Raw genomic sequence first — 14124 nt, forward strand, 5'->3', positions numbered from 1 at the left:
TCCATCATGAACAGATTCAGTTGTATTATGTCTTCCATAGCCATGACGTCATGAACACCATTAAAAGTCAATAGGGACAGATCAGTTTTCCTATTGTGTCAGAGAAAACGGATCCGTCCCTGTTAACTTACATTGTGTGTCAGGACGGATGCGTCTTGCTCCGCACCACATGGCGGACAGAAAAACGCTGCAGGCAGCGTTTAGGCATCCGCCTCCAGAGCGGAATGGAGACTGATCGTAGGCAATCTGATGCATTCTGAGCGGATCCTTTTCCATTCAGAATGCATTGGGGCAAAACTGATCCGTTTTGGACCGCTTCTGAGAGCCCATGACGGATCTCACAAACGGAAAGCCAAAACGCTAGTGTAAAAGTAGCCATAGCATGTACTTTTTCAGGTGACATATGCAGTGTGATTTTGTTACATGAGCTCTTAAGCGTGGTTAGCTTATTTCATTGCAAGGTGAGCAGCTAAACAATCATGAACTGACACACAAAAGGCAGGGTGTCTCTGCATTTCTTATCAAACCACTTGCCAACGGCAACAGCAGAAAGAGATGCGCAGTTCTCCTGCTTGCCGCCATCAGGCTGGGTGGTTATTTCAGTTTCCCAATGTTTAAAGGAGATGCGGTTACCAGTCATGTCAACCCAGGTTCCTTCATTAGCCATATCATTGATGCCTATCCAAACCTCTGAACTTGAGCCTAAGGTCTTGTGAACATATTCGTATAAAGCATCATTTTCATCTCCGTTCTCTGGAGCACTCAGGGTCCCTCCCTGAGAAATGCAGGTGTCACTGGCTTCATGGTAAGTCTTTGCTTCGGGAAAGTGCAGGAAACATTTGTTCAGAGCCTTGCCACCTTTCAGGCAAACTGGAAGTATAATGAGAATATTTATAACACAACTAAAATAAAAGCATCATAAAACTCAATATCAGTAAAAAAAAAAAAAAAAAAAACGTGCAACCCCACTGCCAACCGCCTGTTCTACAGTAGATTGGGTGCTGGAACTACACAGCTCTGCAGAAGATCCAGCTTGACTTCCGATGCCGGAGCTACTGTGAAACAGCTGATGGACAGGGTTGTGGGGTGTTGGACTACCGCCAAGCAGACATTGATGGCCTATTATGAGGATAAGCCATCAATAGTAAAATCCTGTACAACCCTTTAAAGAGATTGTCCCATAGGCAGAGAGAGAGAGAGAACATAAACGTTAAGTGCAGTCTGACCTAACCATTGCTTAAAAAATGGTTCACTATTACCCTTTCCAAATAGTGGAAGAAGTACTTGCTGTCAATGGAGATGAGTGGAACTGTTTGAAAGAACATGGTCATTTGGTTGTTTCCGACACTCTCGCTCATCCTTATGGAAAGGGTGAATTCAGACACTGTATATTTGCAATGCAGATCTGCTCCGCAAGTCCACAACAATTTACGGTATAATGCATACGGATGGCAGATCCACAGCATGCTCATTATTTTGAGAAAATGCCATGAACCACAGATATCACCCCTTCAATATATTAAATCTGTGGCAAAATCCACATTATCTTGCTGTGAATATGTGGCCTAATGATGCATGGTCATGCTGCTACTTGGCTGAGAATGGGTATTTGGACATCAAATGTCACAGATCTGAGGTTATACCTCTTGTTACGATGGAAGCCTGTGCCCACAGCTATCTTGTTCTCCCCGGTAGGCACAGGCCCCACATCTCCTACCCCACTCTGCATCTTGATTTACCGCAGGTCCATACCTGCGTGCACTCCTCTGCCTCACACAGCGGGTCTGTATGTTGGCATTCCATGTGCCTGCTTGCTGACGCACTGCTCCTTTGTTGCAGGCTGTAGCCTGCGCTCTTCTGCTGTATTCTTTGCCTAAGGATGTGCGCGTTTCCCGGCTCTTAAAGAGTCAGCATGTGCAGCCTTAGTCTCCCCTGTCCTATCGCAGTTTACTTCTAGATATTTAAAGCACCCTCCCCTAGGGGAGGGTGCCTGATCCTAAGTTTCCTATCTTGCTAGTGTTCCATAAAAGGGTGCTCATCTGTCCCTGAACCGTAACTCTACCTGTTCATCCACTTTAATTATCTGCTGCTTGCCCTGACTATAGCTTGACTACCGTATTGAACCATTGCTGCCTGCCCTGACCTTGGACAAGTTACACGGCTATGCATGAACTCTGCCTGCTCTGACCATGATTATTACCTGTCCCCTCAGTGCTTCGCACTGGTGTCTCTGACCCCATGGGTCAGCTGGCAACAACATCAGGACTATGATGTAGCGACTTGATGACTTCCCTGCAGTGGAGACCAGATCCATGTATAGGGGTTAAAAGGTGAAAACCAGGGGACCGTCAGGATGGCACCCTAAACTCAAACCAGTTAGTTGGCACAGTGGGTCCACACCCACTGCCGGTTACATCCCTACCTAACCTTTATGTTATGTCTGAGTTACATAAAAGTAAAAAAGAGATGTGGGAAACAACCCCTTTAAAGGGAACTTGTCAGGCGATTTCTGCCGCTTCATCTAAAAGCAGGATATGATAGAGAGCGAGAAGCTGAGATCCAGTATATATGTGTGTATGTATATATACACATACACACACACACACACACAAGTGGTCCCTCAAATTACAATATTAATTGGTTCCATGATGACTATTGTATATTGAAACCATTGTAACTTGAGTAATCGGTTCCAAAGCCCCAAAATGTAATCCAAGATAAGAGAAAACAAGCATTTAAGAAAAAATAAGCCGATAACTAAGACAAACTAAGATAAAACAAGTCCTTACATATAACACTCAGGAATAGCTGATAACTAGTAACTGATAGATCTATTTTACCAGAGAAGTGGCCTTGATTGGTTGGGTCTGAGTCTGAGACATTGTATGTGGAGTCTGGTTTCAACTGACGATGGATCAGAAAAGACCATTGTATGCTGAAAATATTATATCCTGAGGCCATTGTATCTTGAGGGACCACTGTATATAATTTCTGAGTAAAAAGCAGAGTACATCCAGAAAGGACTCATAGGAGAGACAATGAGAGTCCTTATTACTCCACCCATATAAAGTGATTAAAGAGGTTTTCCAATACTTTTATACTGATCATCAGTATCTGATCGGTGGCGGTCTCTTGCCCTTCAGGTGTTTGAGAAGACAATTGCAATAGTGCCGAGGCCTTCTCACGTTCATTGGTCACATGGCCTAGGCGCAGCTCACCCCTATAGAAGTGAATGGAACTGAGCTGTTATACCAAGCACAGCCACTATACAATGGATGGAACTGTGCTTGGTGAGCAGAAGGAACACTGTGGTGCTACCGGTACCTTCTCAAACAGCTGATCAGGGATCTCGGATCCCCACTGATCAGATACTGAAGACCTGTCCAGAGGATATTAGATATTAGTACTCACTTGTCTGCAATGCCTGTTGTTCCTTTAGGTGAGTTACATCTTGCTGAAGATCTTGTAAAGCCTTCTTTAGATCGTCATACATTTTCATGGTGACTACATCTGCTGAATACGCAAATAATATAAACAGTGTAAAATGACCGATCAATCAAAGAATATGTTATGCACATTAGCGCAATATGCATATATTTATTAAGGTCTTATTAAAGGGGTTGTGCATATGGGGGGGTTGGCAAATTTCCCCTCCTGGGCAGACCTGTGAAGGGAAGCATACTTACCTGCTCCCTGATATGGCTCCCGATTCTTGCGCTCTCCAGTCTTCACTGCTCCGTTTGGGTCCCTGGATGTAAACTTCCAGTTTGATGCAGCCAATCACTTGCCACAGAGGTGACCTGCTCCCCTTGCAAGATGTCAAGTGGTCATGTGACACAAGGATAGGAGGTCACCTCTGTGGCCAATGACTGGCTGCAGCGGCGTCAAACCGGAAGATTACATTCAGGGACCGAGCAGAGCAGCAGAGGCCAGAGAAGGAAGGAATTGGGAGCCAGCATCAGAAAGCAAGTAAGTATCCTTCCCTTTGCAGGTCAGTTTGCCACCCCCACCCCAGCCCCAAACTTGCACTACCCCTTTAAGGTTTTAGAGGAGAAAATAAAAAATAATCTTTAACCAGTGAATAATACAGCCATATAGTGAACAAATAATACCGCTAGGCAGGGCACAACAAACAACAATTAAATCCAAAAACTCACAGTAGACATGTTCTCTGATATATTTTTATGGGCTGGCCTTCAATCAGGGGGTAAAACTGTCCTAATAACAGCCCTGTCCATGGTGGATCCTATGAGGCATAGTTCCTTGCCCTTGCTCGAAAGGCTAATTATTTTTTGCTAAATACTTCCAAGAACACTAGATCCTGAGAATATCCACAGCTTCACAGCTTTTAAAGGGGTTTTCCAGGATGTTACTACGGATGACCTATCCTCAGGATCGGTCATCAGTATCTGATTGGTGGGAGTCTGACATCCGAGACCCCCGCCGCTGTGTGCACTGCGGCCTTCTCCCTGCTCACCTAGCACAGCGCCATAAATTGTATAGCGGCTGTGCTTGGTACTGCGCTCAGCCCCATTCACTTTAACAGGTGGTCTCCTGAACTCAACTGTGATACAGCTGAATACTGTGGCTGGGGCGGCTGTATTTTGGGCTGCCCTGTGGTATTTGGTTCTGCTGGGGAGGTTTTCTGTGCTGGTATTGGAGGCCCTGCCTACTTCTGTTGTGCCTGCCTACTTGTTTTATCCTGTCTTCTGTCAATTTGGATCCACCTACAACATGGGGCCACTTTTAGTTTTATTTCTAGGGCCACTTTACGTTCCCGAAACACCCTTGTATATTACTCCATAAATGCTCACATAGTACCACTATGCAAAGTTATGCTTCCAAACACGCAAAATTCATTAAAAAAGTGTATGTCCCCATTGTCTGATAGGGACCCGCACCTACAATGAGAACGGAGCGGGGAAATGAATGGAGGGCGCGCAGCCATCCTCCATTAATTTCTATGGGGCCGCCGAAAATAGCTGAGCGCTGGCTCGCCTATTTCCATCTGCCCCATAGAAATGAATGGGAGCAGGGGCCGCTCGTGTGAGGTGCGCTCCCATTCACTTCTATGGGAGCAGCGCTTGGTGGTGGACGGACCATGGGAAATCCGGAGTCCTCCAGCCACAGCTCTCCCTGCTCCGTTCTCGTTGTAGGTGCGGGTCCCAGAGGTGGGACCCGCACCTATCAGACAATGGGGGCATATCCTAGCGATATGCCCCCATTGTATGTGATGGAAATACCCCTTTAAGCTCTACATACCACAATAAAAAGTACAAGCTTTGTGACTTTTTGGGGTTACTAACGCAAAAATTTCCAACATCACCTACAGTTTTGGAGTGAAAATTTTGTGACACATTTATGAAGTGCGACTTTTTAAAAAGTCACAACTGCATTCAAGGTATACCCCAGGCGTACTGAAAAAGGACAAACCACATTGCGCCAAATTTATTGTTACTGTACAACATCATAAATTTGGTGCATGTGGGCATAGAAATTCCAATCTAAAAACCTCCAATACTGTCTACTCCCTCAATCTTAGGCACTTGTTTTTGAACTAGCAAATGGGTTGAGATGAGGCTGGGGGGTGTAGTGCTGTGGTCTCACTCGATGCTGCAAAAGCTTTTGACAGTGTCGAGTGGGACTACCTCTGGGCAGTCTTGTCCAAGATTGGTTGTGGACCTGGATTTATTAGATGGGGATGTCTGCTGTATAACCAGCCCAGGGCTAGGATTTGGGTGAATGGTGGGATTTCTCCGGCTATCGCATTGGAAAGGAGAACCAGGCAGGGATGCCCACTGTCGCCTCTTCTATTCGCCATAGCAATAGAACCATTGGCCTGCATTCTTCGCAACACGCCAGTATTCAGAGGCATTAGAAGAGGTGCAGTGGAAGAGCGTATATCGCTTTATGCAGATGACATGCTTTTATATGTGGGAGATTTAGCGTCGTCTATTGATCCCATTATCTCGCTCATCTCAGAATTTGGCAGACAAAAACCTCCAATACACCTACAATGATAAATTACCCCCACAGTATTTATGGACATACCATGTACACATAATACACAAATGTATACTTTTATGCATGTATCCATAAAAAAAATCCAACTTCTCAAATGTGATTTACGATTGAAATCACTGCATAACAGAATTACTCTTCTTTAAAGAGTGAATACTGAAAATAATGGACACCTTTGAGGTCGTTTTTTGTTATTGTAGGCTACTTTCACACTAGCGTTTTAGTTTTCCGGTATTGAGATCCGTCATAGGGTCTCAATACCGGAAAAAAATGCTTCAGTTTTGTCCCCATTCATTGTCAATGGGGACAAAACTGAACAGAACAGAATGCTCCAAAATGCATTCCGTTTCGTTTAGTTGCGCTCCCATACCGGAGGGCGAACGGCAACATGTTGTAGTTTGCTTTCCGTCCTGGGATGCGGAGCAATACGGATCCGGCTTGACCCCCCTATGCAAGTCAATGGGGACGGATCCGTTTTCGCTAACACAATCTGCCACAATAGAAAACGGATCCGTCCCCCATTGACTTTCAATGGAGTTCATGACGGATCCATCTTGGCAATGTTAAAGATAATACAACCGGATCCGTTCACAATGGATGCAGATGGTTGTATTATCAGTAATGGAAGCGTTTTTTGCTGAACCCTTCCAGATCCAGTAAAAACGCTAGTGTGAAAGTAGCCTGAGTAAACCCATTTTGGGCTAAAAATCATTATTTCAATAAGTTATTAAAAACGATCAACAGTTTCTTTTCTCCAGTTTTCCCTTTCAGTGGATTTGCAGACTAGCAGACTCTCTGCTTCACACTGTGTCTGTCAGTTAACTGCTCTGTTGGCTAGATTTGCAGCCAATCCAGTAAAAAGACATAGCCGGCACTACCTCAATGGATATCCTGAGACTTGTGGTTCCACAATGTCCATGGGGCTCAGTACACAATAGAAGATACTGCAAACGCAATATACCGTATGCAAGTTAGAAAGAAACAGCACGACACTTGCCTTGGGACAAATTCACATTCTTTTATTCGCTCCACAGTGGAGCAGGTACATATCACGGGTATAACTTGATACACACAAACCAGTCTACGGCCGTTTCACGTCAGTAGACGCTTTCTCAGGGCCTCGAGAAAGTGTCTACAGATGTGAAAAGGGCCTAAGGCCAGTTTGTGTGTATCAAGTTACGGTATACCGGTTATATGTATCCGCTGTGAAGCGAATAAACTAAAATGTGAATTTGTCCCAAGGCAAGTGCCATGCTGTTTCTTAACTTATGAATGGCTGGATCTGTAGCACTTGTCTCTGAACTCCAGCCAGCTCAAACACTCATTTAAGCTAAATTCTTATCAAGCCCATACGTGTTTAGCTATAATTTAGAGATGTTAGGAAAGTGCAGATAAGGACTACAGAAGTATGGTTGCAGAAAGGGCCTCCCATGATAAGATATATAGCTTGGGTAGAAGCCTAAATTTTATATAGGTGTCCTGAGCTGCTATATGTTTAAGGATGATTTTTTTTTATTAATATGGCCAAAATCATGCTTCCTTTAAAATATGTCCCTATGTCATATATCTTATGCACAAGTCCAGTGCTTGGTATTATGAATGTAGAATGTTAAATTAAAGAAGTTAGCTCACTTCAGGAAATTGCATTTATCATGTAGAGAAAATAAATACAAGGCACTTACTAATGTATTGTGATTGTCCATATTGCCTCCTTTGTTGGCTTGTTTCATTTTTACATAACATTATACACTCCCCATTTCCATGGGTTACAACCACCATGCAATCCATCAGTGGTGGCCATGCTTGTACACTATAGGAAAAAGCACCAGCCTCTCTGGTGGATGAGACCATGGAAGCTCACATAGGCACACATGCACAACAACTTATGTCCCGGCCACATCATATCTGCACTGCAGCGGTGACTGTAACCCCTGGAAATGAGCAGTGTATAATGCAATTCAAAAATGAATCAAGCCAGCAAAGCAGGCAATATGGACTAGACTACATAATACATTAGTAAGTGCCTTATATTGACTTTTTATACATGAATGCCAGTTGCTGAAGTGAGAAAACCCCTTTAATGAAGTGCTCTTTGGAACTGAGAACATAACGAAGAAAAAAAACTGATAAATCTGGGCACAGGAATAAGATAGCTTTTGGCCAAGTGATCGATCCTGACTCCTCCATTACATGCAGGTTCCATTAGTAGAGGTGAGATAAGCAGAAATGTTTGTCACAGGCTAAGAGGTAATAAATCCAAATCCAGAAATTCCATATTTAGGGCACATTTACCAAATACATAATAGTGAGCCTTCAGCCTAAAGCAACGAGAGAAGGATCCAGGGTAGATCCATGCCAGACCCTGACGTGTCAAATACCATTGCATGAGAAGTTTCTAGCTGGATTCCATCAAGGCTGTGTTAACAGAAAGTTTAGCAAATGATTCAGCCAAATTTTTCCAGTCTCTAAAAGAAAAATCCTCCTCCCATTCTGCACATATAAAATGTCCTGGGGGAAACAACTACATTATATATAAAGTGAATATGTTGCCTGGTCTCCCTGGGTTTCTATAACAAATAGACTCAAACATTGTCTTGAATACAGGTTACCATGCTTTTGTTTTAAGGAATTCAGAAAACGTTGTATTGGGAGTCCAACAGATTTAGAAGTCGGCGTGGCATGGAGATGAAGGGGCATGGCATGAAGAGAAGTCTTGTGATTTAATGCCTCTATGATTGACGCAGTCATTACTACATGGAAGACCTTTAATTGTCCACCACAGAAAGTCCTAGTATGTAGGGGATTTGTTCTGGTAGAGTTATTTTTTCATAAGCTAGCTGTCAAGTTACATCATTCACGATTTGGATGAACCTATTGTTTCCTTTACAGTTAAAAATAAAGGAGTACTTCTAAGCGTTGACATTAGAAATGTCTATATAATTTATGATCATTGGCTTGGACTGCATTAAAACACAGACAAAGTCTCTAATAGAAGAGACCAAGACATTTTTTGAAAATCTAATAGGTGATTTTAAAACCTCTTTCAAATTATCTGTTTTGTTAGAATATTTAAAGATACTACACTTCCAACCATCAAGGAAAATTACATTCCTTCATCTGTTGGACTTGGAACTGACTATGGATGAGCAAACTTTGTGTTTCAAGTTCGGTGTACAAGGTTCGGATTATCTAATAATTCTATTATGGATTCCACTATCATGGACCATGTAAGTTATGGTCCGTGGTAGCAGAATCCATAACGGAATTCTTAGATAACCCGAACCCGGTACGCCGAACTTGAAACACAAAGTTCGCTCAACACTAGAACTGACACTTTCTAAAGAGTTGCCAAAAGCTCATAAAAACGTGTCTTATTAAAGTCCTAAAAGAAAACAAAAACCTTAAAAGCCACTCGAGTTGCACGCTCAATAGATCATTACATTGGTTAAATCCAAAATCCATATGATGGCTAAAGCACATCGGGCATTATTGTGTTGTGACCAATGTAGTTGATACTGTCATAAAACTAGGTATATGGTGTAGTAAGCCTAGGCCATCAGACAACCATATATTTTTAGATACCTAAAATATAGACCAATTTGTTACATTTCAATTATGTCTTTTCAACTCCCCCTACCAGTAGGTAGTCTCAGTTCGGCCAATGTTTAGATACCATAAGTGAAAGTTCTGTAGATCAAAACTGGAAATATACAGTACATATAGTATATATACATGTTTACTTCTATAGACATCAGTACAGACATTTATTTCATAAAGGGATAGAGAATATATGGATCCACAGTGGCAGGAGAGGAGTTTTGGCATGTGAATATCCTCAAGAACTGGACTCTGTCCACCACTATTATGTAACATTAACGCCACATGTATTACCAAGCTGTAGAGATTGCTAGAGTTTCTGCTTGTTCAGGATTGCCTAGTGTCCATAAATTCAATCTGTAAAACAGGTAACATTTGCCCACCAAAAAATAGATGGGTGTGTTGTTTTTATTTTTTTTATTTAGGAGATTATTGTGATTGGAATGATCATTTTTGGGACTTTTGGATATGTTGTCCTTAAAAATGAAACAGTGGAGTTGACGACCTTATAGAAACCATCAAAAAAAATGTCAATACCAGACAAGAAGAAAGCGATCTAGTGTCAAGTAGGTCTTTAAAATGTCACTTTATGAAATAATATGTTCATATAAAATAATTCAGAATGAGCATCATTTTACATGCTGGAGTCCTGAAACATACACGCGTGATACCAAAAGCAACTTACCTTTATTAGCTTGCCTTTGTTTTTTCTGCTGACAGGTGACTTGGGCAAAGCAAAAGAGGCACAGCACAAGGCAGGCTCGTCTGAGCTCCATGATAATCCCACCACTGGCAATCTACAGTTTGAAGCACATTGTGTTCCTGCACTTTGTTAAATACGCCTATAATAAAAACCTGCTGTTCAGGAACTCCTCCATCCAGGCAGGGAACTCATCCTACTCGACAGAAGTTATTCATATGGATAACAGTAAAGTTGTGACCCTCAATAAACTGTGTTCTTACACTGACATTATAAACGTACATCAGACACATATGGTACATAGATTATGTGAAAGTGAATAAAAGTCACGCATATTTAGGAGGAGATTTGTTTCTACTGCAGAAGCCCTGGGAAGCACAGCACTTTGTACACTTTGCACTGTAAGGCTGGGTCCATATATAGCAGACAAAATCTGCCATGGATTTTGCTGCAATTTTGTCGAAATCCGCGCCAAAATTCAGATTTTTTTAAAATAATCTACAGCCAGGTCCATAAATATTTGGACATCAACATAATTCTAAAAGTTTTGGATCTATGCACCACCACAATGGATTTGAAATGAAACAAATAAGATGTGCTTTAACTGCAGACTGTCAGCTTTAATTTGAGGGTGTTGACATCCAAATCAGGTGAACAGTGTAGGATTTACAACAGTTTGCATATGTGCCTCCCACTTGTTAAGGGACCAAATGTAAATGGGACAGAATAATAATCATAAACTAGAAAAGGTACAATTTCTGGGGAAATTGTGTGATGTGTTCTTGCCTCCACCAGTAGCTTACAACTGGAGTGGGCGGAGTAACTGGGTGGAGTGTAGACTCCGCCCACTTTTATAAATTTTGACCTTTGTCTCACACTGACCCACCCTGCCGAGTTTGGGTGCTGTGAGAATGACAGCTGTTTAAAGGTTTCTTATTGAAGTCAATAGGGAAAATCTGATTGGTTGTTTGTGGCTCCGCCCACTTTTTAGCATCCCCAAAATGAGATATACATTGGCACAGTCCTCCAGTGACCAACTGTGCCAAGTTTCGGGAACCCTGCCATTAACAGTCTAAGAGCAGCGGCAGTTTGAATTTTTCCCATTTAAACAAATGGCTGAAATTTGATTGGCCGTTGTAGACCCCGCCCACTTTTTAATTTTTTTGGACCCCAGTCACCCAATGACCTACGGTGCCTAGTTTGGGTATTCTGGCTTAAATACTGTGAGAATGACAGCAATTTAAAAGTTTCTCATTGAAGTCAATAGGGAAAATCTGATTGGTGGTTTGTAGCTCCGCCCACTTTTTAATGTCCCCCAAAATGTGACAGAAATTTTCAGGTTGACCCCATGACTAAGTGACCCAAGTTTGGTGACTTTAGTTTAAAATCTGTGCGACTGGGAGCGATTTGAAAATTGTCCCTGTCAAAGTCAATGGGAAAAACATGGATTTTGGGGGCCCTGTCCCAGGGGCCCGGAGGGTGGGATCGGTTAACAAAGCACAAGCAAGGTACTCGGGTGGGTGCCGACCAAGTCTGCAAAGTCTGGAATTTGTACTCCTAAAAATGTGGGAGGAGTAGCAATTTGAAGTTCTCATTAAAGTCAATGGGGAGATTTTGATTGGTTCTGTATGGCCCCGCCCACTTTTTGGGGTCCCCGAAATGTGCCCAAAATTTTCGGGTTGACTCCATGACTAAGTGACCCAAGTTTGGTGACTTTAGCGTCAAAGCCTGGCGAGTGGGAGCGATTTGAAAATTTACCCTGTCAAAGTCTATGGGAAAAAAGGGGGCTTCCGGGGCTCGCCACGGGGGCCCCGGGGGTGGGATCGCTCCACAAAGTAATAGCAATCCGATTGGGTACAATCTGCACGTTTTGGTAAATTTTTGTCTATGTAGTGTAAAAACTGTGGGAGGAGTTAGGGTGGCAAATTTGGCTATAATAATAATATATATGTGAGATAATAGTATGTGGTCTTGCTATGCAAGAACACATAATAAAACTTTCACTTTTTAATACTTGGTTGCAAATCCTTTGCAGTCAATTACAGCCTGAAGTCTGGAATGCATAGACATCACCAGAGTTTCATCCCTGGTGATGCTCTGCCAGGCCTCTACTGCAACTGTCTTCAGTTCCTGCTTGTTCTTGGGGCATTTTCCCTTCAGTTTTGTCTTCAGCAAGTGAAATACATGCTCAATCGGATTCAGGTCAGGTGATTGACTTGGCCATTGCATAACATTCCACTTCTTTCCCTTAAAAAACTCTTTGGTTGCTTTTGCAGTATGCTTTGGGTCATTGTCCATCTGCACCGTCCAATGAATTCTGAAGCATTTGGCTGAATATGAGCAGATAATATTGCCCAAAACACTTCAGAATTCATCCTGCTGCTTTTGTCATCAGTCACATCATCAATAAATACAAGAGAACCAGTTCCATTGGCAGTCATACATGCCCACGCCATGACACTACCACCACCATGCTTAACTGATGAGACAGTATGCTTGGGATCAGGAGCAGTTCCTATCCTTTTCCATACTCTTCTCTTCCCATCACTCTGGTACAAGTTGATCTTGGTCTCATCTGTCCATAGGATGTTGTTCCAGAACTGTAAAGGCTTTTTTAGATGTCGTTTGGCAAACTCTAATCTGACCTTCCTGTTTTTGAGGCTCACCAATGGTTTACATCTTGTGGCGAACCCTCTGTATTCACTCTGGTGAAGTCTTCTCTTGATTGTTGACTTTGACACACATACAACTACCTCCTGGAGAATGTTCTTGATCTGGCCAACTGTTGTGAAGGGTGTTTTCTTCACCAGGGAAATAATTCTTCGGTCATCCACCACAGTTGTTTTCCATGGTCTTCGGGGTCTTTTGGTGTTGCTGAGCTCACCGATGTGTTCCTTTTTTTTAAGAATGTTCCAAACTGTTGTTTTGGCCGCGCCTAATGTTTTTGCTATCTCGCTCATGGGTTTGGTTGTGTTTTTTCAGCCTAATGATGGCTGGCTTCACTGACAGCTCTTTGGATCTCATGTTGAGAGTTGACAGCAACAGATTCTAAATGCAAATAGCACACTTGAAATGAACTCTGGACCTTTTATCTGCTCATTGTAATTGGGATAATGAGGGAATAGTATACACCCGGCCATGGAACAGCTGAGAAGCCAATTGTCCCATTACCTTTGGTCCCTTAACAAGTGGGAGGCACATATGCAAAATTTTGTAATTCCTACACCGTTCACCTGATTTGGATGTAAATACCCTCAAATTAAAGCTGACAGTCTGCAGTTAAAGCACATCTTGTTTGTTTTATTTTAAATCCATTGTGGTGGTGTATAGAGCCAAAAATGTTAGAATTGTGTCAATGTCCCAATATTTATGGACCTGACTGTATATGACTACAAATATAAAAAGGAAGATAAAAACAAGCAAATCTAAAAACTTGCTATACTTGTATATTATAATAACTCCAAACCACCCCTCCCAAAAGGGGGGAGAGATGAATAAGAAAAATAAAAAGTCCACAAAATCCTATTAAAGGGCATCTGTCAAAAATGAAATGCTCACAACTAAAGTGAATAAAACCTATACCTACCCTGTAAGAATGTGCAAACTGCACTTTAAAAATTATTTTTGGGTTTATACAGTACTTCGCAAAAGTTTTAAACCGGTATGTTCAAAATGTAGCAAAATAAGAATACTTCTAAAATAGAATTATTAGTAAAATTTTTATCAGTCAACAAAACGCAAAGTGAATGAACAAAAGAGAAATATAAATCCAATCAATATTTGGTGTGTGAATGAGGTCCAGGACA

At 42.1% G+C, this 14124-nt stretch overlaps 1 protein-coding gene across 2 annotated transcripts; it reads right to left on the bottom strand.

The window, feature by feature from the left end:
- Positions 1 to 280: 280 nt before the first annotated feature.
- On the bottom strand, positions 281 to 10462 carry CLEC3B (C-type lectin domain family 3 member B). 2 transcript variants are annotated; one of them, XM_044294394.1, is made up of 3 exons: positions 10304 to 10462; positions 3412 to 3513; positions 281 to 870 (listed from the first exon to the last, which is right to left on the bottom strand). In XM_044294394.1, exons 1-3 carry the CDS (start codon positions 10392 to 10394, stop codon positions 470 to 472), a joined length of 594 nt encoding a protein of 197 aa, XP_044150329.1. In that variant the 5' UTR covers positions 10395 to 10462; the 3' UTR covers positions 281 to 469. The 2 variants fall into 2 exon arrangements, with proteins under 2 accessions (XP_044150329.1, XP_044150330.1); XM_044294395.1 differs by having other exon boundaries at positions 3412 to 3510; positions 10304 to 10428.
- Positions 10463 to 14124: the final 3662 nt, after the last annotated feature.

The sequence above is a fragment of the Bufo gargarizans genome, chromosome 5 (genome assembly GCF_014858855.1).
Source record: "Bufo gargarizans isolate SCDJY-AF-19 chromosome 5, ASM1485885v1, whole genome shotgun sequence".
Lineage (NCBI taxonomy): Eukaryota > Metazoa > Chordata > Amphibia > Anura > Bufonidae > Bufo > Bufo gargarizans.

Bases quoted from the DNA above. Each gene is read 5' to 3' on its own strand.
- CLEC3B (XM_044294394.1), bottom strand. From the start codon at position 10,394: ATGGAGCTCAGACGAGCCTGCCTTGTGCTGTGCCTCTTTTGCTTTGCC. The intron at 3,514-10,303 runs GTAAGTTGCTTT...TTGCGTATTCAG, and splicing joins ACAAAGGCAAGCTAATAAAG to CAGATGTAGTCACCATGAAA. The intron at 871-3,411 runs GTGAGTACTAAT...TTATACTTCCAG, and splicing joins ACAACAGGCATTGCAGACAA to TTTGCCTGAAAGGTGGCAAG.